General features: G+C 64.8%; 2 protein-coding genes across 3 annotated transcripts; both read right to left on the minus strand.

Moving 5' to 3' along the window:
- Window positions 1-37: 37 nt before the first annotated feature.
- NCLN (nicalin) lies at window positions 38-16,412 on the minus strand. 2 transcript variants are annotated; one of them, XM_027049143.2, is made up of 15 exons: window positions 16,215-16,412; window positions 11,626-11,816; window positions 10,606-10,750; window positions 9,799-9,893; window positions 7,025-7,105; window positions 5,029-5,132; window positions 4,655-4,743; window positions 4,432-4,571; window positions 3,993-4,171; window positions 2,568-2,655; window positions 2,429-2,467; window positions 2,170-2,330; window positions 1,138-1,191; window positions 961-1,039; window positions 38-846 (listed from the first exon to the last, which is right to left on the minus strand). In XM_027049143.2, the coding sequence occupies exons 1-15, from the start codon at window positions 16,396-16,398 to the stop codon at window positions 787-789; spliced, it is 1,689 nt and encodes a 562-aa protein (XP_026904944.1). In that variant the 5' UTR covers window positions 16,399-16,412; the 3' UTR covers window positions 38-786. The 2 variants fall into 2 exon arrangements, with proteins under 2 accessions (XP_026904944.1, XP_026904943.1); XM_027049142.2 differs by having other exon boundaries at window positions 2,170-2,333.
- Window positions 16,413-19,678: 3,266 nt separating this feature from the next.
- S1PR4 (sphingosine-1-phosphate receptor 4) lies at window positions 19,679-22,767 on the minus strand. Its single transcript, XM_027049152.2, is given in 3 exon segments — window positions 19,679-21,697; window positions 21,700-22,016; window positions 22,018-22,767. Coding segments are annotated over 3 exon segments (1,284 nt in total). The 5' UTR covers window positions 22,590-22,767; the 3' UTR covers window positions 19,679-21,302.
- Between the last annotated feature and the right edge of the window lie 163 nt (window positions 22,768-22,930).

Genomic DNA, 22,930 nt, shown 5'->3' on the forward strand with positions numbered 1-22,930 from the left:
CCTGGGAAGGGCAGCAGCCCCGTGGGCCCCACAGCCACGTCTTCTCCAGCAAACGCTCTCCTCGATCCCCAGCCTGGATGCCGTCCTCAGACACGGGGGCACCGGCTGCCCCCAGAACACAGCCTCCACTCCACAGGTGAGGAGACCGAGGCCCAGAGAGCCCAAGGGAAGGGGCAGAGGGCTAGGGTGCCTCCTCTCTCCACGCCTGTCTCCCGCCCCAGGGGCGTCGGGGCAGCCGGGTCCCCAAGGGACAGGCTCAAGTGCCCCGGGCACGGCGGGAGGGCAGAGGCTGTGACAAGCCAGGGGCTCAGGGGACACGTGTTCCAAGGCCGCACCCGAGGCGAGAGGCCAGGGCGGGGGGACCCAGTCTCTGAGGGATGGGCTGGTGCTGCCCGGCAGACAAGAGGCTGAGCACCCACATCACCAGGTGGACGGGGCGGCGTGAGGCCAGACAGGGCCAGAGAGGGGCGGCCCCCTGCCCCTCAGCCTGCAGTCGCCGGTCAGCGTCGCGGGCAAAAGGAGGGACGTGCCGGGCACCTTTCTGGTCATCCTGCAGCCCGTGAACCCTGAGGGCTGGGGGATCGCCTCCGGGGTGGGGGGCTCGTCCGCAGACTTGTCCCCAAGTCCAGGGCCCGGCCCCGGGGCCTCTACCAAATGCTCCTGCCATAGAGTTCACAGGACAGAAAAGAGAAAGAACCCCCCAAGTCCTCAAGAGCAACACGGAAAAGCTCTGTAATTCGGGGTGCCGGCCGGCTGTGGCGTGGGGAGGGGTGGCAGGCGGGGGCGTCACTGCGTCTTGGCCTTCACGAGCAGTCTCTGAACGGTTCTGTACAGGAGGTCGAAGTGCTATAGGGGCGGTGTGGGGGGCGTGAGTGAGAGCTGGGCCCAAGGGCTGCCTGGGGGTCACGTCCTGCTAGGCAGGGTGGGGGTGAGCCCCCTCCCGGCCCTCCCCCGGCTCACCTGGACCGCCGTGTAGGCCATCCCGAGGTAGGCGCCGATGCAGACGGCCAACAGCAGGTCGAAGATGGCTGGCTTGACCCTGAGGGAGACCGGGGCGTCGGCGGGGTCAGGGGAGGGTGCGGGCTGCCTCCGTGTCCCTGGACCGCACGCCACAGGCAGTGACCCAGGGCAGCTCACCTGTAGGCATTCATCACCTGCTTCAGCTGGTCATAGAAGACAAACTCGGGGTCCCTGAGGAGAGAGCACTTCCTCAGCGGGGTCACCCAGGAGCGGGGCCACGTTCTGTGTCCCCCAGAAACCAGACCGCCTGGAGGGCCCGTGGGCCCAGAACGGGGGAAGGGAGCACGTGCGTGCGTGCGTGTGTGTGTGTGTGTGCGCGCGTGCTTGGGCAAAGCTGCCACTCACCCTCCTGGGGAAGAACTATTCTTTGTCCTGAAGTAACCTCTTTCCTATTGCTTTTCTGGGCGTCAGAACACTCTTTAAAAACAGAGTAGGGTAACTGCTAAGAATTTACTGGTCTGGAAAGCATTTCCATAGAGAGAGGGCAAGGTGGTCTGGGAATCAGAGGCCCTGGCTCCACAGCTGTGGGTCCACTCTGAGCCTCAGTTTCTTCTTCCACCCAAGGGCTCTGACTCTCAGGCACACCATGAGTGGGGAGAAGGTAAAAAGCCAGCAAAGGGCACCAAGCAGTGTGGGGAGATCTCCTGCAGGTTCCCTCCGGCCACAAGGCCCTGGGGTGCTAGCTTGGCCCACGTGGGGGGCTCTGAGCAGCAGAAAAAAAGACAAAACCCAGCTGGCCCGTGGTGGGGACGAGCATCCTGAGGGCAGACCAGGGACCGGGGGTACGAGTCACTAGATACCAGAGCATGAAAGGACCAGAGGGCTGGCGGGGGGGGGGGGGGGGGATACGAGGCTGCCCAATTAAACACAGGACATCAGTTACTTTCGGATTTTAAATAAAGAAAAATCGGCCGTCAGTATAAGCATATCCCACACACTACAGGAGACACACTTATGCTAAACAAGAACAGGTAAATAAGCATTTGCATGGAATCACATTTAACGGGACACCTGTACTTTGAGCCCCTTGTTCTACTTCCGTCCAGTTTCCATCTGCTCTGGAAGCCCCCTGGTGCCTGCTGAGCGGGGAGCCACAGCCCACGCGGCTGTCGGGCGGGGGTGGGGGGGGGCGGGTAGACGGCGCCTCACCGTTTGTCCGCCTTGATGTGGTGCTGCTTCACCTCCTTCAGGTAACGGCTCAGGTAGTGCTCCAGGGTGCTGAGAAACGTGCCGTCCTTGTCCACCAGCTGGGCCGCGCGGGGCTGGTTGGTGAGCCAGTCCATCACGGAGTCCAGCTGTTCCTGCTGGATCTGCTGCGGGGCGCGGGCCGCGGTCACGGGACCCCGCCCCCGCCCCGCCCCCGCCCCCTCCTCCTCCCGCCCCGCCCCGCCCCCAGCCCGGCCCTTACCATCTGCTCCGTGAAGACCGGCATGTCTGGGGGGGTGCCCTGTGGAGACAGTGGGGGGGGGGGGGGCGGGGGACGCACCTTGAGTCTGGCCGCCCGGCGGGGGCGGGCCGGGAGCTGGCGGGGCGCGGTGGGGGCTCACCTTCTCGGTCAGGTTGTAGATGACTCGGGTCAGGGCCTCCGCGATGAGCCTGGTGTTGCGGGTCAGGGTTTTAGAGTCGACCCGGGACCTTAGGGCAGGTGTGAAGAAAGCGCACGGATGTGTCTGGAATCAGCCTCAGTTAAAATCGCCAGAAAAACAGTGGTCGTATTTCCGATGATGATACAAACAAACAAAGCCACAGCCGCCGCCTCGGGCAGGGCGGGCGCCTCCCCAGCATCTGCCTGGAATGGTGAGCGGCTCTGGGCCTCAGTTTCCTCATTGGGAACGCGGGGGTGGTCAGGGGGGACCCGCCCCCGCGGTTGTGGCGGACATCACTGATGCGATGTCCTGGGCCGGGTGAACATGTCCCCACATTCACGCCCACCCAGAGCCTGGGGACAGGCCCTGCCTGAGAAGCGGGGCCTCCACGGATGTGACCAGGGAAGGAGAGGTGGCGCTGGAGGGGATGGGCCCTGGGTCCTTACACGAAGGGAGGAAATCGCACAGACACCCAGAGACACCCTCCTGAGGCCGCACAGGCAACACACAGACCCGGAAAAGGATCTCTGGCGCAAAATACCGCCCAGCCAAGTGTGTGCAGCGTGCCCCCCCCCCCCCCCCCCAGAAGGCGGAGGGATTAGCCAGGGCCCAGCCGGCCCAGCCCCTTCCCTCCTGCTCTCTCTCCGCCCGGAACGCCCTTCTCCGGACGCCCCTGAACTGTAGCACCGCCTCCTCCAGGAAGCCTCCCTGATGCCCCAGGAACAGTCAACACCCTGCCCACACCTGCTCTCTCTCTAGGCCTCACCCACCGCCTGGCAGGGCCTCCTCGAGGACCAGCTTCTCACCCCCCAGCAGACATGTTCAGCAACAGGGCTGGGCCCAGCCCCAAGGCGACCATAAAACCCTGGCCCCACTGAGGGCCGACAGGCCACAGGGAGCCACGAACGAGAAGTGAAGTCATAAAATGGCAGAACCCAGAGGTGCACAGGGTCTTGGAGAGAGATGGTGAGGAAGAAAGGGGTGGGGAGGGCTCCCGAAGGAGACACGAGACAGGGCACCACTCGCCAGGCCTCAGCACGGCCGTGCAAAGGCCCAGGGACAGATGCTGCAGCATGTGGGAAGCAGGGTAGACCGAGGTGCCCAGCGTCTGAAAGTCACGCGTGGGGTCTGGACATCACGTGTGGGGGCCAGGGGACCCCAAACCACTCACGCAGCCTCCCCATCGCTAACGAGGGACTCAGTAATCCGACCCCAGGCCCCCCACTGTTCGTGGGGTCCTCAGCCAACGCTGGCCCCTTCCCGACCACCCACGTTTTGGGTTCACTCCCTCCATCCGGGCACCTGCACCTACACTGTCGCCCCTCCAAGGTCGCTCACAACCGGGCATGGACGGAGGGGAGGCTTCGCGGCCGCGCCCACACTCACCTCACATCCATGATGCTGCTGCGCTGGCCGTCGCGGTGGCTCTCCAGATGGGACAGGGTGAAGGCAGGCAGCCGGCGGATGGCAAAGCGCTCGTGCTCCCAGGCCAGGATGTCCTCCGCCAGGTTGATTTTCTTGTGCACCATCGAGAACCGCACCTCCGGGAACTGGTGGGCGGCCACCTGTGCGGGGGCGGGGCCCATCAGGGCGGCACCCCCGCCCCGATGCCGGCCGTCTCGTCTCCGCCAGGGGGGCCCGCGCCAGCTCAGACCACGGAGGTTCGCGCAGGGCCTCGGGGGCCAAGAGGGTGCCCGAGTCCCTAGTCCCCGGGCGCCGGCGCGTACGGAGCGCCTGATCACCAGCCTGCTGGACGCGGCCGCGAGGCAACGGGCGCGCGCGGGGCCGGAGATCCCGGGCGGCGGGCACGCGCTCTGGCACCTACCGTCTCCAGCTCCCGCAGGAAGGCGTGCTGCAGCGTCCCCTCCCTGGGCGGCTTGGACACGTGCAGGTGCAGGCTGTCCCCGCGGCCCACGGTGTCCAGGCACAGGACGAAGGCCACGTTGTCCTGGAGCAGGCTGGAGTCTGCGTGGCAGCAAGAGCGGTTGGGAGGGGCAAGACGGGAGGGGCCCCGCTGCGGCGCCGGCGCCGGCCCCCCGGCCGCTCACCCGTGTGGTCCAGGTTGTCTTCCAGCCAGCGCTTGGTTCCCTGGTAGTTGAACTTGCCCCCTCCAGAAGCAAAGAACAGGAGGTTGTACCTGGCAGCATGGGGAGAGCGGGTGTCGGCTGTGGAGGTGAGACCGGGCCCCCGAGGAGCAGCTGGCCTCCCACAGGCACTGAGCCCTGACCCCTCAGAGCAGGGTGTCCCTGTCCCAGCACCGTGGCCGCTCTGTGGGGCGACCCGGGCTCCGTGGGGGGCGAGCAGCATCCCCGGACCCACCCACTCGGTGCCAGACGGCCCCAGACGCCACCGGCCCGGCACCCAGGGGACCTCGGTGCAGTTACTCCTGGGGGCGTGCGTGCCCCGCCCAGCGGTCACGTACGCGGCGTGGGTGCGCTTGTAGGTGTAGAGCCTGGAGAAGAGGCGGGCGAGCTCCAGCAGCACAGAGATGCCGCTCCCGTTCGAGTCCGCACCGTGTGACAGCCACTGCGGGCAGGAGGGACACGAGGCCGGAGAAGGTCACTTCGCCACCCCTGCCCTGGCAGCCGGAGCCCGGCGCCCTGCCTCTGGGCCACGCCTCGCTCCCCGGCTCCAGCCCTGCTCGCCAAGACTCTGCCCCACGGGGGCGGCCTGGTCAGAGCACCTGCCCCAGGAACGCAGCCCCCTTCCTGCCCCCCACCTGTGCTACTGGGGGGCAGGAGGGCGGTGCAGGCGCCCCCCCCCCCCCAAGCTGTGAAAGCCCCCGACTCATCCGCATTCTGTAATCTGAAGGAACACTCCCAACAACACGGTAATCAGATAAGAAAAAAAATTGGATTCTATAATAGGGCTCGGGGACCCCCCAGGTTACAGTCTGTAGCCAACAGATCACATATCGATACGTTAAAATTCAGGGAAAAAGGTAACATGACGCTCAGGGAAGGAACCAGATACCAGAGGCCACACGGGGTGTGAGTCCACGTGTGTGAAACGTCTAGAACAGGCTCATCCACAGACAGGAAGGGGGCTCGTGGGATCTGGGGAGCGACGGGGAGTGACCGCTGATGGGGATGGGGCTACTTCTGGGGTGACAGAATGTTCTGGAAGTAGACGGTGATGGTTTCACAGCAATGAGTGTCCTACTCTGTACTAAAACATTTGCTTTAAAAGAACAAGGTTTAAATGAATTACATCTCACGGAAGGCAGGCAGGCAGGCAGACTTCACGGCAGGGGGCGGGGGATTAAAAACAAAATAATCTAAAAGGCTGCAGACGAGGCTGAGCATCCTGAGGGGACAGCTCAGGCCTTGCCTCTGGGCCCCGGCGGGTCCAGGCATCCGGGACCACTGGCCTCCCAGGCGGGGTGGTCCTTGGAACGGCTGCTCACCATTGCCATGGTCACACGGCCAGGACCTCACGCCGGGCTGCCACTGGCAACCTCTTCGGTTTGGACAGTTTTTCTTTCAAAGCAAGACTTTCCTGATGAAAGGCACTGGCACTGTTTACAAGCTGGTGAGAGTGAGCAGTGACCGTGACCTCACTGTGCGGGGGGGGGGGGGGGGGGGGGGGGGGGGGGGGCTCAGACAGCTCGGCAGGGGGTGAGGGGGTGGGGGAGGCCTGCAGGGCAGCAGAACTCAGCAGGCCCGACACTTCCCTCCTCAGAGGACTGCTGGCGAGGCCGGCCCTCAGCGGCGTCTGAAACTGGACCAGGGGGCTCCCACCAGCCTCACCTGCCGGGGGCTCGTGTCCCAGAGCTGTCTGTGCAGACACGAGGTTTGCGCCGAGGATCCGCTCCCCTCCTGGGGTCTGGGGTCTCCGCCCGAGCCCGGCAGAGGGGCCTGCTGACCGACCCCCGGTGAGAACCTGGGCGCTGGGTCTCTACGCCCCCTGGAGACCACACCTCACGTGTGGTCACGTGTCGTTTTGGGGGGGGGGGGATCAAGCTCGTCCTAGGGGATACCCTGGGAGACGATTCTGGAAGCTTAGCCCGGTGTCCCTGTGCCGTCCCCCACCCTGTGCCTATGCCCTGAGATTATCTGCTTCTCATCCTTTATAAAAACCACGGCCTTGGGGTCCTCCCAGCACATCCCCACCCCTGGGGATCTTTGCACACATCCCTGCTCCTGGCAGGGGTCCTGAGGACCCTGGCACAGACACCCTGGGCTCGATTTCCGGCCACCCATCTCTTGCGGGACCCTGGCCGCAAGACCTGCCTCAGATTAGCCTGTATCTGCTCCACGATGCCACCCGTGCCAGGGATCCTCCTGGGCCTCAGAGGGCGGGTGCCGCTGCTGTGACCCCAGCCACACTGCACAGAAACGCTCCACCTCTGAGCTAGGCTGGAGCAGGGCTGGGGGTGGGGATGCCCGGGCCCCTCCCCAAAGTGCCCGCATACGTACAGGGGCCACTCCGAAGGCATCGTAATGGGCCACGATGACGATGGTGGGAAGGTCTTCTCCACCCAGCCCGGTCAGCCGCCCCTGCAGAGAGAGAGACAGTCTGTGAAGGGCATGCTGGCGGGGGGGGGGGGGGGGGGGGGGCCCAACGGCCAGAAACAGTTCCGGCTGCCCTGTGGGGTGGGGTAGTCTCTCGAGCCCTGACGGCTCTGGCACGGACAATACGCGCACCAATGGCTGTGGCCGGGCGCCAACAAAACTTTATTTACACAAGAAGTCACGAGGGCCGCAGCACGCCGACCATTGCTCTCTCTGTCGTGCTTCCCCAACCGGAGACCCGACCCATCTTTCGAAGGCTGAGCCCCGAGCCACCGTCAGGGCAGGAGCAGAGCTCTGCTGATGAGAGGCAGCCAGTTCAGAACGTGGCCACAGGAGCCCATCGGGGTCCGGGTCCCGGGTCCCGGCGCCCCAGCTGGAGACCCAGCACGTGTGGACTGGCCCTCGCTGAAGTCACGGGGGTGACAAAACAGAACCACCTCTTGTCAGCAAAGGCCTCAGCCTCCACTCCTCCCGTCCGAGGCTAGTCCCGGGGCGCGGAGAGGTCGGACGGGGTGGCCCAGGGTCTCCGCCAGCACACGGCTGAGGCCGCCTTTTCTGATCCTGCCAGCTAGAGGGCGAGCTCTGCGAGGGCCTTAGCCACGTCAGATGGGAAGCGGCCGCTGGCGAGCCCTCCTGGCTGCCGTCCACGGGGAGCCGGCCGAGACCCGGGACCACAGCCCGGGTGCGGGTCCCCGCCCGAGACCACGGGCACACTGCTGACCGTACGGGCTCAGGCCTCTCGAGACAGGCTGATCCCAGCACCGGCTGCGTGAGCCCACGGGGGCCAGGGAGAGTAGGGGGGCAGCCGAGCGCCCCCGCTTCCTCCATGCCCCCTGCTTCGACCCAGATAACAGGGAGGGCAGAGGGCTCAGGGCACTGCAGAGGTTTCTAGAACCACAGGCCAAGACGGCCAGGCTGGCAGGCTGAAAGAGACTCCTGAAAGGCAAGAACCCACCAGACCCCGGGCGGCCCCGCTGCTATTAACCCCCTGGTACCCGGACCGGCTGCTGCTCGGCCCCACCTCCGGGAGCCGGATGGCAAGGGCCCTGCCGCGATGCGTCACACGGTTTTGGCGCTATTCCTCTTCTAATTTCATCCACTGCTTCGACGGGGCGGCAGCGCCATCCCCACATCCTGCATCGGCCTGCCCAGCCCCACCGGCCACCCTGCCCAGCCCCCTGCACCCGGTCCCTGCGGGCGGCCCACCCCGCCCGGGGCCCCGACTCCCCTCGCCGCTATAGACCTGCCAGTCTGGCGTCCCCGAGGGCCCCTGCGCGGACTGGGATGAGCCACTTTTTGCAGGCGTGACTGCCCCGGCACAGCCCGTCTCCCGCTGGGCCGAAGTGCCCGCTTGCCACCCTTGGACCTCCCCCGACGGCAGGGGAGTTCTTCCAGGAAGGAAGGGCATCCCGCCCGCTGCTGCCTCCCGCACACAGCAGGGCTCAGAGTGCGCACGGAGAAAGCTTAAACTCCCGAGGCGGACTCGCTTAGTTCTGGAGAGGGGAGGGCTAGCCGCACCCCAACTCGCACGGAGCCCGCACGCCGGCACCAGGGGCTGGCCGAGTAGCCTGGCGCCGTCTGGTGTGAGCCACTGGGGACTCAGGCCCGCCTGGCCCAAACAGAGGCCGGGGCGACCAGCACACTCAGCTCAAGTGCTCGCTGAGGACCTGCTGTGCACCGGCGCCTGGTCAGGCTCCCAGGACACCACACAGGCCGAGATGACACGGTCTCAGCTCCTCCGGCGCCGGGGCTGGTAGGAAAGAAAAGAGTGACACGCAGGCTCCGAGCGTGTCAGATGGGACGATCCCTGGACACGAGGTAAAGCCAGGCCTGGGTCAGGCCTGCCACGGGACGACTCCGGCTCCGGGTTGAAACTGTATGTGGTTTCTCAGGCCGACAAGCTGCCATCGGGCACTCAGCCCTTGGCCATGCACTTGCCCCGTCTGTGCTCCTTGCCCTGTGCCTTTGTTTCCGGGGCCTCTGCGAGGGTCCCCCAGGCGGTCTCCAGGGAGACCTCCTCACTGGGGTGGGGGACACGACGGACACGATGACACCATGAAAAGAAGACAGTCCCCACTTTGTGCTTTCCACTGCCAGCCCTCCCCCCTCGCCACCTCCCCACCCTGGGTCCACACAACGGCCGGAGCTCTCCGTCCAGGCCCCCCACGGCTGCCGACAGAGCTGACCCTCGACACGGGGGAGAACAGAGCAGCCGAGTCAGGGTTTCCTCCGGCCTACACGCTTGCTTCCACCCCCACAGGAGCTGATGACGGGCTGAACTCTTTCCTGTTTGGCCTGCCGCTCTAATTGCCTACTTCAACACCCAGAGCTCAGCTCTCTCCCAGCTCAGCTGAGCTGTGGACAACGGGGGGGTGTGTCCCCAGAAAGTTCTGAGGATGCAGCCTTGGAGGTATCATGCTATGAAAAGAAGAGGCCACAGCGGGAAGGGGAGCTCTCTGCGAGGCAGGGACAGCCAGTGCAAAGGTCCTGAGGCAGGATGAAGAGACTTCATGTATGGCTGGGGCTGGCAATGGAAAGCAGGAGATGGGCTGGTGGGGAGATCTGACCCGATTTCCCTATCAGAGGCTCCCTCCGTGGGGAACAGGTGGGGCTGAGCTCAGAGAGCCAGGATGCCCCCTCCCCAGGTCTTAGTGTGGCAGGCAGGGCCAGATACTCACCTCCACACTGGTGATGAGCCAGTCACTCACGGCCTTGCTCTGGACCCCGCTGGTGACCATCTGGAAGCCGTTGGCAGTGGCGGTGTGGAGCAGCACTGAGGACAGGTTGGGGAGCGTCAGCCCAAGCCCCTGGGGGGCTCCCGAACCAGAGGCGGCATCCTTGTCGCCCCAACACCCCAGATGGCAGGGGTTCGGTTTAAGGCCAGCTGGACACAGGACCGCCCCCGTGAACCGGGGGCGCAGCGTGAGGACTGGGCAGGGCAAAGAGCCTGGCAGGGAAGACACTCGTGCCCTGGCACCGGTCACACCCACCACTCGCACGGGTGAGAAGGGAGTTATCAGGCAGGTCCCTTCCCCGGCGTCTCTGACTGCTTCCGCTAGCTCTCTCTCGACGGCCACCTGCCCCGCTCCAAGCTCGTGGACGCCCCTGATCCACGGAACACAGGACGGGTTTCCTCCCTCCCCAAGGACGCTGCCACCCCTTCCCGACAGACTCCAGCATGATATGGTGGCACGGACAGAATCCTCGGCAGGTGGAACAGGTGTCTGTGTTTCCCAGAAGCCATCAGAGGCTGAACATGGGAAATGCCTCCCCGAGTCAGTGGTTCTCCGGCTTCTGTTTGCACAGGAACCAGGGGCGGGGCGGGGCGGGGCGGGGGGGGGGGGGGCGGAACGGCAGGGTCTTGACCTCCAGCCCCAGGTCTGTGGCACAGCCAGTGCGTGCAGGGCCGTGCGCTCGCTGTGAGACACGGCCCCTCAACAGGCCAGGACCCCACACGCCAGCCCCGTCCTGCAGCCCAAGCCTACCTTCGGCAGCGGAGGCAGAGCCCTGGGCAGCGGACGCGGCCTGCGTCTGCTCGTAGATAGACAGCAGGGCCTCGTCCTCCACGGCAAAGTACACAGGGACCACGGTCTCCATGGCCAGCATCTCAGGCTCGGTCTCCATGAATTGCTGTGGAGGAGAGGCTTGTGTAGGGGGCTCCTGGCCTGCAGGGGGGGCGGGGGGCGGGGGCAGTGGCCATCCCGGGAGCACAGGCAGCCTCCCATGAGGCTGGCTGATAAGGCGAGGATCACACCGGAGAGGACAGGACGGGATGGGGGGGTGGGCGCAGATGGGACAAGGACGGAGGGCTGAGAGCGGGTGGCAACGCCATGGGGTGCCCAGGCGGTACCCGCCAGGGAGAAAGCAGGCTGGGAGGACAGAGAGGGAGCCGGCCAGGTCTGGGGTCAGATCTGGCGTCACTGTGGGCCGGCCCCAGGCCCAACGACCATCACATCCTCAGATGTCGGCACCCTAGGCTGACGGCAGGGACCCGCACACAGTGAGCACAAGGTGCCCGCACACGAGGCGCACCGGCCGTGCCACGGTCCTGGGGCCGGAGGCCGAGACTCTGCCGAGCTGCAGCCCCCGCCCACCCCCGAGCTAGGCTTCGGTAAGGCTGGGCCCCCTCCACAGCCCCACCCCCGCATCTCATCCGCAAAAGCCTCTTCATCCGTGGAGTTTCACGGGGCCTGTGAGACCCCGTTAATCCAAAGCCGGTCGCCGCCTCGGCACTGTGGGGGTGGGAGCAGCATCCCCCGCCCACCCCCCGGATGCCGGGGGCTCCCCAATCACAGGTGTGTCCCCTTAAGGACAGGATCACCCTGGGGTGGCAGGGGCCACGGGGAAGAGGCAAACAGGCGGCAGCCCACTCTCTGAAGGGCGGGGGGCACGGCAGGGGCAGGCACCCGGCCCAAGGTCACACAGCTCTCTCCGAACCCAGTGATCTTTTTCCTGCGGAAGTTTCTGGACCCAAGCCTGTGTGGAAGGCGAGGGGGGGCACTCACCCGGATGACGTCCTGGGGCACGGCGGCCATGGCGCGCGGCAGGATGATGACCACGGCGCCGGCCGACTGCCTCAGGGCCTTCTGGTACTGCTCGTAGGAGAAGTCCAGCAGCCGCATGAGCACGCAGCGGCGACTCAGCACGTCCGCGTCGATGGTGCGGGCCTCTGTGTTGAGCACTGCATTCCGAGTGCCTGCAGGAGGGCGGGCAGGGCCTCCCTCAGTGGGGCACCGGGACCCCCCCCTGGAAACCACGGACTCGAGGACCCCCACGGTCTCACCCCCTACGTGTCCCACAGCGGCCACAGGCACGGCAGACACGGGCAAGACCACGTCCGCCAAGGCCTGCGCCTCACCGCCCACAGGCGCAGCACCCACTCAAACTCCGGTGCGTCACAGGGCCCCTAAGGACCACTTAAGAGCTAAGACCCTCCTCCCTGGGTGCCGTGGGGGATGGAGCAGCATTCCTGGACACACCCACTCAGTGCCAGGGGCTCAGGTGTCCCCAGACACGGCCCAGAGTCCCCCCGGGGCCGGACTGCCCCAGATCGGAGCCTCCGCTCTACAGCCGAGGGCCATCTCTCACTCTCTTCTGAGAGCTGAAGAAAGTTCCAGAAAATCAGGGAGAGAGCTAGAGACAGAGCTTCCAGGCAACTGAATCCCACCCCCCCACCCTCCATCCAAGAAGAGGTGGGTTGGAACCAGGATGGTGGAGAGCTTTTCTGGGGTCAACAGGGGTCTCCCCCAGACACAGGCACCTGAGCCCTGAGCCCTGAGAGGGCCACGCTGGAGAAAACCGGCCAGAAGCCACACGGACGCTAAATGCCTGCACGTGGACAAGCGCTAACATCTACGTAACTTCCCACGGCGGCACTGTCCCCATGCGTGGTGCATGGCAGGCCCTCAGGGGCCGTTTGCCTCCCAAGCACGGTGGGAAAGGGGACTTAGGCAGCTCTCCAGAAAAAAATCCCAATTTTTACATCAAATCACTCAAACAGCAAAGAGAAGCAACGATTGCAAAACGCCTCAAGAGGTGCAGACCAAGCCGGGCTGCCCAAAACAAGCAACCATGTTACATGCGGGGCGGGGCGGGGGTGGGGGGAGGCTGGATGTGGCCCCGGGGCCTCCCATCCCAGACCCGTGGATCTGTCCCATCCATACAGTGGATGCTCAAAGTCATGACGGGGAGCCCGGCCTTGCCATCCGAAGGTCAGAGCTGCGGGGGCAGGTGTCCACACGGACGCTCGGCTACGAACGCCTCAAGCTCAGAGCCAGCCCCCCGGCCCCCACCTCTGCTTTCCAGGAACGCGGCCTCCGGAGAAGGCAGGCAGACCAGGGAAGGGGCTGGTCAGGGGAAAGGGGACAGCGTCCCAGGTGGGAAAGGGAAGGCCATCTTGGGAGCGGGGGGCCTGTGACCAAGGCACGAAGGTGACCCACGTCCCCAGGGCCGGGGGTGGGGTGCTCCCTCCAGGGGCCTTTTCCCTGACTCAGACTGGCCGTGGGAGCCCCAGGAGGGCCGGGCAGGGCGAGGGCAGCAAGACCTTCAGGTCGTCCTCGAAGCACTGGGAGTCCGGGAAGGCCCCTCCCCCGTGCCCCACACTCGGCCTCCCGGCGTCCTTCAAATCAGCCACAGGGGGAGGCACGCAGGCCTACCTGGCCTGGTGCTCCCTCACGGAGCGGGACTCCACCTTCCGGGGGGAGGATCCCAGAAGGGAAGCGGGGAGAGCAGAGACGGGTGGACACGGGCCCCCAACCGCCCCCCCGGACCCCGAGGGCCCCAGGGGCAGAGACCCTCTTTGCCGACATAAAGCTGTGGCTGGTGCAGCTGCCCCCGCCACGGACCCCGGACAGGAAGAGGTCGGGCTCGGCGGGTGCCACGACCGGGCGGGACGGAAGCCGCCAGTTCTCTCGACAGGACCAGGCCCGAGCAGGGGTCGCAGACTGCTCTATCAAGGGCCAGGAGGCCAAGCCTCTCACCTTGCGGGCCACGGCTGTGTGCCAATAAAACTTTATTTGCCACGAGGGGTGGAGGGGCCTGACAGGGGTGCTCACGTCGCCACCTCTCCCAGGCCCTCGCCTCAGCCTAGGGGATCAAGTGAGGCAGGTACGAGCAGGCCGCTAAGCGCAGCAAGGCGCACACACAAGGGCTGTTAAAGCGACCTGTCACCTCGGGAGGGCCAGTCTTCCAGGAGGCGGTGGCGGGGTCACACCCATGGCCTTGTACCTGACGGGATTACCCTCAGCCCAGCTGGCACTTCGGCACAAAGAGCACACCCCTTTCCTTCCCAGCAGCCGGCCGGCCGGCCGGCCGGCCTGCGTTTCTCAAGAGGAGAGAACAGGAAGTGAGGAAAGGAGGCAGGCTCGAGCGAGGTTTGCCCCAGGAGGCGGGGAGCCCGCAGGCACGGAGGGGGTGCTGAAGACACTGGGGAGACGGCAATCGGCGATGACCTGCAGGCCGGCGCTCAGAGCCCACGCTGGCCGCCAGCGGGCCAGGGCTCCCTCTGGTCCCACCAGAACAACGGCACCAACAATCCCTCCAGCGTCTCCCCAGGTGGACACAGCCCGGTGTGAGGGGCACGGGCTCAGGAGGGTGTGTGACCCCCACGCACCGGGCCTCTGCCTCCTTGGGCTGCACATCAGAAGCTCTCGGCTGAGACGGGGGGCACCCCCCCCAGACCCCAAGGTCTTTACGGACGCCACACGGGGGAAGATGTCAAGCCACGAAAAGGAATGGGAGGGAATCCCAGGAGGAGGAGGGGCAATGAACCCAGGGAAGGGAGGAAAGAGGAAAAGAGAGCCGGACGGAGATCCACCCGGCATCCGGTTATCTCAGGTTCCAGGCTCTGCGCCTTCTGGAGCACAGGTTCCTCCGGCAGCCGCCAGCCACCCTTGGCTGATTCGGTTTATTACAACTGACACAACGCTACAAACTCCCGTCCTCCCTTGCCTGGACCACATCTCCAGTGCCCAGTGGCCACCTGTGGCTCGTGGCTCCCACGTTAAACAGCAAAGACACACAAGACAGAAAGTTCCACCGGACGCCGCTGGTAAAGGCCCTTCACCCACGTGAACGTGTAACATTCCACGAAAACATGCCCAGGGCATCAGGGAGCCTGGGGCCTCAGGTCAAGATCATCACTCTAACCCACTCAGGTCAGCCCCCTGGCACCGAAGACATGCAGGGCAGGGTCGTTCTCTGGGGGTGGGGGCGTGCGTTCTGGGCACTGAGGGGCGGTGAGTCGCATCCCTGGCCTCACCCACTGGATGCCAGGGGCACCCCCACTTGGGGCAACCACAAAGTCATCACCCAGCGTCCCCTGGGTTGACAGCCACTGTTCTAAACAGAAATGGCCTAACTTTGGGGTGAGGACGGATCTGAGAGGATGTCTGCACATGTCTGCAGGGCCCGGGGTTCCCCAAGGGCTTGGCTGGGGATCCATGGGGCTCAGGCTAGGACGGAGATGTTCTAACAGAAGGAGCCAGTCCAAGAGGAGACTGGGTCAGAGGTGAGGCCAATCAGAACAGGGGAAGAAGCTCTTTATGGAGAGATCAGACTTGCACTTGCAGGGGCCTAAGGCACCAAGCTGGAAGAAAAACCCAGAGGCCAGAAGGTTCTGGAACATCAGATGCAGCTATGGTCCAGCAGAGATGAGGGAATTTAGAATCGAGGCTCAGGGGCTGGGATCAGGACCTTGAGAGGAAGAAGAAGGAGCAGGAGGGGGAACCAAAGACCTGTGCTCGTTCCAGGGCCAGGCCTGGGACAGAGGACCCAGCAGGGTCAGAGGCAATCCAGGATTCCTGGACAGAGGGAGCAAGTGGGGTACCAGGGTGAGGAGGCTGGACGAAGGGGGGGAGGTGTGTGCACCGAAGGAAGGGACAAGACACGGGGTCTAAGGGACCCCACAAGCCCACAGGCATGGGGACTGAAATGGGAAGGAGTCGGGGCCGGGGGCCTTGGCTAAGGAATCTGGCTCATAAGCTGGGCCCTGAGAGGCTGGAGAGATGGGCCTGGACGTGAGGCCAGGTCTGGGTTAGAGATCAGAGCTCCTGAGACCCGAGGGGACAATACTGGCACTGAGCAGAAAACAGTGGGGGTACCTGGGCCGGGCAGGGTCAGGGCTGGTTGGAACTGCCCATCGAGGGGCTCCGCCTGGCAGAAACCAAGCCAGGAGGCTCACCTCCAAATCCGCCCCCAAAGCGGGAGCTCTGGGCACCGGGACACGGCCCAGTGAGGATGGGCACCCGGGTGGTGTCCCGGGAAGGGGGCCTCGGCAGTGCGACTCCGGCCCAGCTGGGAATCCGAGGGTCCAGGAGCAGAGGGAGCTTGGCCTGAGGGTCGGAGCCCCGGGTTCTGGGGCCCGCTGCCCTTGCCAGGGGCCAGGGGAGCCCGCGCTGAGGGCTCCGGGGGCACGGGACGGACAGAGCTGGGCGCCACGCAGGGGTCTGTACGCAGGCTCTGACTCGTCTGCGGCTCGGCTAAGGCTAAGGGTCGGGTGGCCTAAGCGAGGTCTGCGGGCTGCACTGCAGCTGGCCAGGCCGGCGCGGCGGGTGCCCGGGCTCCGGGGAGCCCGGCGAGGCCGGGGTGCACGCACCGTAGGGCTGCCCCTGCAGGTCGTACTGCTGCATGCGGTACACGGTGAACTCGTGCGCCGCGTCGGCGGCCGGCAGCGGCGGCGCCACGAGCAGCAGCACGGCGGGCAGGAAGACGATGAAGCCGAGCGGCAGGCACGACGCCTTCAGCATGTTCTCCAGCACCTCGCCCGCTTCTTCCAGCATCCTGGCCGGCGGCGGGGACGGGACAGCGGCAGCGGCGGCGGCGGCGGCGGCAGCGGCGGCGGCGGCTCCCGCGGACTCACCTCAGCATGGGTAGCCGCCGGGGTCCTGCGGGCGCCGCGCCGGGCAGCCCGCGCCTGCTCCGGGGTCCTGCGGGCACCGCCACGGGCCGCCCCGCTCGCCGCGCTGCCTCCGGGGAGTTGTAGTCCTCCTGGCGCGCGCGGAGCCTCCTGGGAGTAGTAGGCCCACTCTGTTACTTCCCAACGGAGGACGCCGCGGTGGACCGTTGGGCTAGAACTGATGGCGTGTCACGTCAACTCCGAGTCCCGAAATACGGAGACTTTAAAACAACTATTTGCGGTCGAACTTTCTCCAACCCTGTCTCTTGCGGGGGGACGAGGGGGGCGGTGAGAGCCGCGGGGCAGGACGTGACCTTCCGACCCGGAAGGAAGTTGGAATAAGAGACGAGAGGGGCCAGCCCGGTGCGCGCAGTCTCCTGGGAACTGTAGTCCGGTTAAACAGGCGCAGGGCTCATGGGAGCTGTAGTCTTCCTGGCAGAAGTCAGAAAAATCCGTTAAAACAACCAAGACACGTAGATGTTAGACTCCGCGAGGGCAAAGACTTTTGTCCGCTTCGTGCGTTGATGTATCCCCAGAATTTAGTGCGAGGCCTGGCATACAGTGGGTTGGCTATACCGTTTGGGGATGAATGAATGAAACAAGAAGAAAGAAATCATGATAGAAGTTTCCTAAAGGGATGGTGCAGTGGGTTATGGGACTTGTAGTCTGGAGCCTGGAGTTTGTGCAGGGTCGGTGATAGGATGATTTCTACTTAGGCTTATTCGTATTTGGGGCATATTCATAGTAAAAAAAAAAAAAAAAATTCTTTTGAAGTTCGTTGTTCATATATTTAACTGGGTGTCCCGTATTTGCTTTTTTCGAATCTGGCAACCTGAACATCGCACTGTCTGCCTGCGAGGGGTCTTAAGGAACATCCATAACTCATACCCCCTGTGTGAGGGTACAGATGGGAAGACTGAGGCCACAGGGTGCCGAACAAGAAGTCCCTGCCCCCCAGTGAGTTGACATCCAGGCTTCAATACGGCTCCTGAAGGACTTGGGGGACCCCCCGTTCTGCCCCAGGTGCGAGGTGACGTGTGCTGACTGATAGAATTCTGGAATCAAGTCTCAGTGCCGACCCACCCTTCGCAGCTGTGTGACCTTGGGCAAATTGCTTCACCTCGCAGAACCTCAGTTTCCTCAGCCACCCGATATGATGACAAATAATCAGATGCCCTTTTCCCTGCCCGCCCCCCCCCCCCCCCCCGCCAGGGGTAAGAATTCAGTAAGATTGTCCCCAGGGGAACTGACTCAGAAAGAGCTCAGCACACATTAAGGGCTCAGTAAGCGCTGATGTGAGAATGCACCAGCTCGTGCAGCCTCCCGGCTGCTGCCTCTCCTATGCCTCCACCCCACCCTCCTGCAAGGCTAACACCTTCCTGCCTGGTGTTTGTCACCCCTAACCAGAGTGGGACCTTTGTGGGGGCAGGCACCAGGGTGTCTGTGGGCGGAACCCCAATGCCCAGAGTAGAGCCTGACACACTGGTTAAGTGAATGAATGAATGAATGAGTGGAATGAATGGGAAGTGAGAGCTCCAATGCCCCCCCCCCACCCCGAAACTCATTCTGGCCCATGTGCCTTTCGTCCCTGCTTCTGCCATGTGCCCCCGTTCTTCCGGGTCAGGCTATGAACGCACAAGATACGCACACACTCACCCAGAGACAGCCGGAGAAAGGGGCCTGAACTTGGCTCGGGTGGCGAGGCCCAGGCCCTGGAGCGGCTCACGCCGCCTCCTCCCCTGAGCCATAGTTTTCCTGCCTGGGAAATGGAGAGGTTCGAGTAATCCCTAACAAGCAGGGATCGAGACGCCAGCTGCCTGCCACCCCAGCTCTGCCCCTTCTGAGGCGTGTGGCCTTGGGTACATCCCTTAAGCTCTCTGGTCCTCAGTTTCTCCATCTGTAAAATGGGGCTGATGGTGGCGTTTGCCTCCTAGAGGGCTTCTGAGGGCCCAGCGAGTTGATGAACGAGGGAGGAGAGCAGCGTGTCAGGCACTGAGTAATATATATGAGGCTTTGTTCCTACTGCCGTTCATGTAAAAATACGCACATGATCGTTTGAGGGCCTCTATAGGCCTCACCTTATCAGCATGTCCGGAGGCCAGGGGCCATCAATATCCTCGTTTTACAGGAGGAAGCTGAGGCCCGTGGTGTGTGGCAAAGCCGGAAAATGATAGCAGGTTACAGACGGCAGAAGTCAGGATTCTTGGGGACAGTACTGCTGTCTTGGGGACAGTCAGGGGGGAGGCCTGGGGTGGGGAAGAGGGAGAGGAAGAGGTTTCTGAGGCTCCGAGGGAGGCGTGCTGTCGGCTCCAGTTCTCTTGGAGCTCTGGTCACACCAGTGACCCAGACACTGCCACCGTCTCCGCCCCCCCCCCCCCGCCCCCAGAGCTGACAGTCCAGGGGAGGAGACGGATGAGTGACCAGAAGCGGGCACAGCCGCCGTCAGTGTGGGACGCGCAAGCAGCTGTGGGAGCTGAGAGGCGACCTAGGCAGGAGGGGAAATCAGGGCAGACTCCCTGGAGGAGGCGGTCCTAAAGCTGAGACCCGAAGGGGCAGTGGGGCTGGCTCAAGCGGGCCCAGAGCACGGGCTCGCAGGTTCAAGGTGGATGGCCCAGGCTCCACTCACCGCAGATTCCACCAAGACCCTGCCATCAGCCAGCCAGGTTGCTGCCATCACCCATAAACGTGACAATAAGAGTCAGAAAAATATAAGAATATCCCAGTTTATTGTGCACCTGGACACGTGCCTGGAGTTTCTGTGCAACAGAAATCTGTGTGATGATGGAAATGTCCTGCGTCTACACCACCCCGGACAGTGGTCACAAGCCACACGTCACTACGGAGTGCTTAAAACGTGCCTGGCGCGACCGGACGTTATGGGCTGAACTGTGTCCCCCTCAGAGCTCACGTCTGAGTCCTCAGAATGAGACTGTGTTTGGAGACAGCGTCTTTACAGAGGTGATCACGTTAAAAATGAGGTCGTTCGGTGTCCTTAGAGAAAGAAGGCATTTGGGCACGGACACCCAGGGAGAGCGCCGCGTGGAGGCAGAGCTCGGGAGGACGCTTCCACGGGCCGGGGGACACGGAAGATTCCAGCAAACCACCAGAATCTAGGAGAGAGCATGGTACGGATTCCACCTCGGAGCCCCGGAGGCACCAGCCCCGCTGGCATCTTGGTCGCAGCTTTCCAGCCTCCAGAACCACGAGGGAACGAGTGTCTATAAAGCCGCTCAGGCTGTGCCACGGAGACGCGGCACCTCCAGCCGACCGAGGCACCGAGAAGGTGAATTTCAAAATGTCACTTCATTTTCGTTAACTGTAAACAGCCGCCCCTCGGCTAGCCGTGGCGCACGGGGCGGTGCGGCGAAGTTTCCAGTCGCCTCACCCCTCCTCGTGCACAGGGGAAACCGAGGTCAGAGAAGAGCTGTCCTGTGCCCACGCGGCAGGCAGGTGCTGCCCCCAGGAACGTGGCAAGACAGAGGCAGGAAGATTTGCAGGCAGGGGCTTGCCTGGAAGGAGGGAGAGAGAGAACTTCCTGCCAGCTGAAAGTGCCCCGCGTTGAGGGCCGTAGCCCTGCGCTGTCCAATGTGCTGGCTGCGGTGCCACGGGCTGCTCAAACCCAAACTGAGTTCGGTTGCCCGTGGCGCTGACCACTTACCAAGTGCTCAACAGCCACGGGGGCTCCCGGAATGGGCCGCGCCTTCCTACCACGTGCCCTGGCGAGCGCCTCCTCCCAGGGTCCCATCCGTGATGGGCCCATGTCACAGGAGGGAAGGACAAGGCAGTTAGTGCTAAAGGGAACCCCAGGGGCGCCCGCGTGGCTCGGTCGGTTGAACATCCGGCCCTTGATCTCAGCGCAGGTCTGGATCTCGGGGTCACGGGTTCGAGCCCCCCGTTAGGTTCCATGCTGGGTGTGGAGCCTACTTTAAAAAAAAAAAAAAGTCAGAAGATGGAAAAGAGAAAGCTATTAGGGCTGCATAACTATGAGAGAAGTAAACTTTAAAAACTAATAATAATAAAGAACGGGAACTCTAGAGGAGTGGGCAGTTCCCTGAGGTCGGGAGGGCCAGGTTAGCCCCCAGATGGGGCCCCCACAGGGGGCAGAGGCCAGAGGCGGGGAAGAGACTGGGGGGGCCCAAGATGAGGGATGGGGCAGGGAAAGGGGAAGTGAGCGGGAGGGGCGGGGGCCCCACCTGGCAGCCCCAGAGGCTCTCATGCTTGCACACGCGCACGCGCACGCACACACACACACACACACACACACACGGAGGGGTCTGTGCACGAGCAGACAGGCCAGCCCACACTGTCGGTACACCCCGGTCTGTGCCCGCCTCCCTCCCTCACACACACTCGCATCCACACCCTGCCGCTCGCCCTCACAACCACACCCCAGATCCACACAGCCCCACGGCCCTCCCTGGCCACGGGCACACCTCCTCGCACGCCGCCGGCCGGTCCACAGCCCCGCGCCGTCGTCCCTCTGCCCACACGTGAATGAGAGGGAGGCCAGGACAAACCATCACTGAGCTTCCGTGTTGCCAGGACATCAGACCCACAGCCGCCCCCTCGAAGCCCGGGAGCCCCCCCCCCCCACCGAGGCCGGCGGGGGGGGGGGGCGCGGTGGGACTCCCCAGAATCACCCGGGAGCTGGGGGCATACACAGCAGAGACTCTCATGCCCTCTCCGGGACCCTCCCCGCCCCCGTGAGCAGCCACCTCCTCCAGGGAGGCCACGGGACACCTGCTCGGCATCAGCAGGCCCAGGCGCCGTGGGGAGGACCACGGGGCCTCAGGACGCACCCCCCGCTGGCCGCCCTGTTCCCGCCTCTCCGTCAGGACCCCCTGCTCCCTGCGCACGCCCGGCACCGCCCTCCCCCGCCCCCCTCCCAGGTGTCCCGCGGGCCCAGAGAAGCACCCCGCGGGCACCGGCTCCGATGCTCCGCACGCTGGAGATGCTGGACAGGGGCTCTCGCATCCGAAAGCTGAGCGACCGGGAGCCCCGAAAGCTGTCCCGCGGCCTCCGCGAGCTGTCCGTGGTGGAGGCCTCAGAGTGGGCCTCGGCGGCCTTGGCCAGGCAGTCCCCGGGCCCCCGCAGGCCCAGCCTGAGACACCCGCAGCAGAGAAAGCCCAGCACGGCCTGGCACACCTCGCGGCTGCGGAAGGAGTAGATGAGGGGGTTGACGCGGAGTTGAGCACGGCCAGCGCCAGGATCCAGTCCATGCCCCGCAGGTACTCGTGCGCCCAGTCGTTGGAGCTGAAGACGTCGGCCAGCAGCAGGCCGAAGAGCGGGCCCCAGCACACCAGGAAGGCCGCCAGGATCATGAGCACCGTCTCGAGCAGCCGGCGGGCCTTGCGGCGGGCCAGCACCCGGGAGGCCTTCTGCCCGTGGGCCTGCACCACCCGGAAGATGGCCCCGTGGAGCACCATGATGGCGGCCAGGATGCGGGCGAAGACCGCCACGCAGAAGAGGATGTACTCCTTGGCGTAGAGCGGGAGCAGGCTGGAAGGAGCACACGCAGTTCCAGCCGAGCGGCGGCAGCAGGCCCAGGAGGGCGGCCAGCAGCCAGCACAGCCCGACGAAGCCGTAGACGCGGCCCGTCTTGCCGGCCCCGCTCTTGGCCACCGGCCGCACCATGGTGGCAAAGCGCTCGGCCGCCGTGAAGAGCAGGCTGAAGGTGGAGGCGGCCAGCGCCATGAACAGCAGGCCCTCGCGCAGGAACCACTCGCTGGGCGCCAGGAGGAAGGTGCGGGCCCCCGACAGCAGGACGTGGGCCAGGTAGGCCGCGCCGGTGAGCAGGTCGCTGAGCGTGACGTTCACCAGGCAGTAGTAGACCCAGCGCCGGGACCACATGTGGCTCACGATGGCCAGCAGCACCAGCAGGTTCTCCAGGACCACCAGGCAGCTCACGGCCACGAAGAGCCCCCGCAGGACCCCCAGGCCGCCCTCCTCGGGCCCGCCGCGCCCCGCCAGCCGGCCCGAGTGGTTGTAGTGCAGGGCGATGAGCCGGCTGTGCCCGCCGGCCGCCAGCTGCTGGCAGGACTCGGGGGCCTCGGCCGGGGACCCCGAGCCGTTCATGGCGGTCCCCTGGCACGGACTGAGGCCCCGGGGTGGCTCACCCCCGGGGCAGGGTGGAGCCACTCGCCGGGCCTCGGTTTCCTGTTATTTGAAATTTCCTGTTATGTTTGAGGTACCCCCCCCCCCCCCGCCCCAGGCCGGGGGTGAGGCCGGGGACAGGGAGGGGCATCCCAACGGTCGGCTCCCACCCCGGCTCCGGGAGGGTGCTGCGGTTGCCCCCTGCCGCGAGACCCTATCTGTGCCCCACCCCACCCCACCCCCCACCCCCCGCCGCCCCGAGAGCCCAGGGAGGGGCGAGGGCCCCAGAGGGGAGGGGAAAGGGGCCCCTTTCCCGGGCTGGG

This window comes from Acinonyx jubatus, chromosome A2, assembly GCF_027475565.1.
Source record: "Acinonyx jubatus isolate Ajub_Pintada_27869175 chromosome A2, VMU_Ajub_asm_v1.0, whole genome shotgun sequence".
NCBI classification, from domain to species: Eukaryota; Metazoa; Chordata; class Mammalia; order Carnivora; family Felidae; genus Acinonyx; species Acinonyx jubatus.